The sequence below is a fragment of the Urocitellus parryii genome, chromosome X, assembly GCF_045843805.1.
Source record: "Urocitellus parryii isolate mUroPar1 chromosome X, mUroPar1.hap1, whole genome shotgun sequence".
Classification (NCBI taxonomy): domain Eukaryota; kingdom Metazoa; phylum Chordata; class Mammalia; order Rodentia; family Sciuridae; genus Urocitellus; species Urocitellus parryii.
In genome coordinates this window covers 2,721,784-2,724,010 of record NC_135547.1, presented here as the reverse complement: position 1 = coordinate 2,724,010, position 2,227 = coordinate 2,721,784, and the positions used below count along the sequence as shown (strand labels likewise).

General features: G+C 51.7%; 1 protein-coding gene across 1 annotated transcript; it reads right to left on the bottom strand.

The window, feature by feature from the left end:
- Nucleotides 1-434: 434 nt before the first annotated feature.
- Pnma5 (PNMA family member 5) lies at nt 435-1,772 on the bottom strand. The gene has a single exon (XM_026403509.2). The coding sequence runs from the start codon at nt 1,770-1,772 to the stop codon at nt 435-437; it is 1,338 nt and encodes a 445-aa protein (XP_026259294.2).
- Between the last annotated feature and the right edge of the window lie 455 nt (nt 1,773-2,227).

The window sequence follows — 2,227 nt, the reverse complement described above, 5'->3', positions numbered from 1 at the left end:
GCTCCATGTATCCTGGTGTCTGGTTGGCATCGTTAGCTCTGAGTCTGTAGTGTAGGAACTTGGAGGTGGCCAGATGACACTGCAGACACGCATGTCAGAGCCCACCGTCTCACCGTCTTCATACTCTGTATCGCTGGGGTCTCTGTGTGAGGCTTGAGATTCCCATGTGCAGGGTGTGGCAGCTCCCTGCTTTGGTCTGTGACACTTCCTATGGGCTCTGCACTGGGCCTTCCCTGAGATGCATGTGCTTTTGTCCTGTTCGATAGAGTCCCTTCCCACTGGGAAAGGGAGAGGAGGCTTGACCTGGGCCTGCTGGCTATATCCTACCTCACTTGGGTCTCCTGATCTTTGTCTGGGCTGTTCCTTCCCCTTTTTAAGATCTGTCTGCTGCTTGCCAGGGAAAGGAGTGCCTGGATCTCCTGAGCCTGTGCTTCCTAGGGCTTGGGGTGGCTCATGCCCCCAGCCCCTTCCTCGTTTCCCGACCCTTCTTCAGCAATTTTAGGCCTCAGCATGGGTGGAGATTGGTCCTCAGCTTTGGGACATTCTGCCTGGCCATGGCCTTTTCCCATAGTACAGAGTTCACATGACAGTCGCCTGCGCTTCAGTGATGGGGACACACCTTCCTGTGCAGTCTGGGTGCTATTTTCGCTGAAACACCCTGCCTGCATGGTGACCTGAACTGCAGAGTAACCTACTTCTGCTACTACCTGTCTGCCAGAGGCCCTGCGGCCCCTTCCTACTTGCCTCTGTTTCTCTTTCATCACTGCCATAGTGGTCTCCCACTCCTCTTCATCTCGAATGAGCTTCATTAATTCCAGAAAAGTGGGTGGGCACCCTCGCTGATCTAAGAGCTCAAGTTTGCCTCGGAGGGCAGCGGTCATGGAGGCCCGAGCTAGAATATGTTTGAGGCGAATCATGTCTGTGCTTTGCACTGACAATGGGCTTTGCTGCACAGCTTTTTGCAGCAGGGGCTCTAAGCGAAGCAAAAAAGCAGAGATCTTCTCTGCAGACTTCTGAGAAGTCTGAAGAAACCTGAACTGTGAGGTTCTACAGTCCTCTTTATTCCCAAAGATCTGCTTTAGGGCATCCAGGCACTGCTCCACAGTCATGGAGTCATTATTGGCCAGGAGCACCCGCATGATTGACAGTGCGGGACCACGCAAGCTCTCTAGCAGGCGACGCCTCTTCTCTATCTCTGACACCTGCCACATCTGCATCATCTCAGTGACCTGCTCTAGCCAGGCTTCAAAACTCTCTTCCCCTGAGCCTGGGAGAGCACCTCCTGAAAACACTTTCAGCTTTCGGTACCACATGCTTTCCCTCAGAGGCTGCAAAACTGGTGGTTTGACTTGGTCCAAGTCCTCTGGCTCTATGCCCTCAATGGGAAGGGTGCTATACCCCAGAGTTTTGGCCACATCTACCATTCTCCGGCCTTCATCTTTCAGGAAGTAAGTCAGCCTATTGATAAATTCATCATCTGGGTTCCGAGGTTTTACCACTACTTCCCAGGCACCCCCTTTTCCTGGTATCTGACTGGGTATAGCAGCATAGTTGACAGTGTCAGCCAATTCAATGAAGACTGCCTTAGCATTATCTTCCCTCCTGAATATTCTGCCTAGCATCCTGTATGTACACAGGGGATGTAATCCTGCCTTCAAGGTCTCCTTAATTTCGGCCTCAGTACACTCCATAGGGATGCCCACAATTAGCAGGGCTTTCCTGGGATCTAGGTCCATACCCTTGCACCAATCTTCTAACAGTGTCACAGCCATTGTTCCCTCTCTATATACACTGATCTAACACAAGGGCAGTAATCACTTAGAGTTTTATCAGTGCTCAAAGAATTCTGAGCCAATACTAAGTTGGATAGCAGAAGTGTCTCAAGTTTCCACAAGCCTGTAATGCAAATGGGGTAAGAACATTGTTAATGCTTGCCCCCCACCCCCACCAAGAGTCCCTTCTCTGTCCCCATCTCTCCTCAGATATTTACTCTGTGCTTCCCAGGACTCCTGCAATCATTTTGTACAGGGTCTCCCCACACAAAGCTACCTACCTCACCCTTTCCTGCTGACCTCTTCCTGCTGTGGGTTCCTCTTTGGAAGTCTGAAGACTCTGCTGTGTGTGACTCAGGTGCCTGTGGTGAAAAGGCCAATGTCAGGAGTTAGGGCCTGGTGCCTGGAGGCACTGAAGCAGCCCTCCTGGCAGCAGAGGATAGGAAATGCCCTGC

Excerpts from the sequence above, each read along its gene's own strand:
- Pnma5 (XM_026403509.2), bottom strand. The coding sequence starts at position 1,772 with ATGGCTGTGACACTGTTAGAAGATTGGTGCAAGGGTATGGACCTAGAT.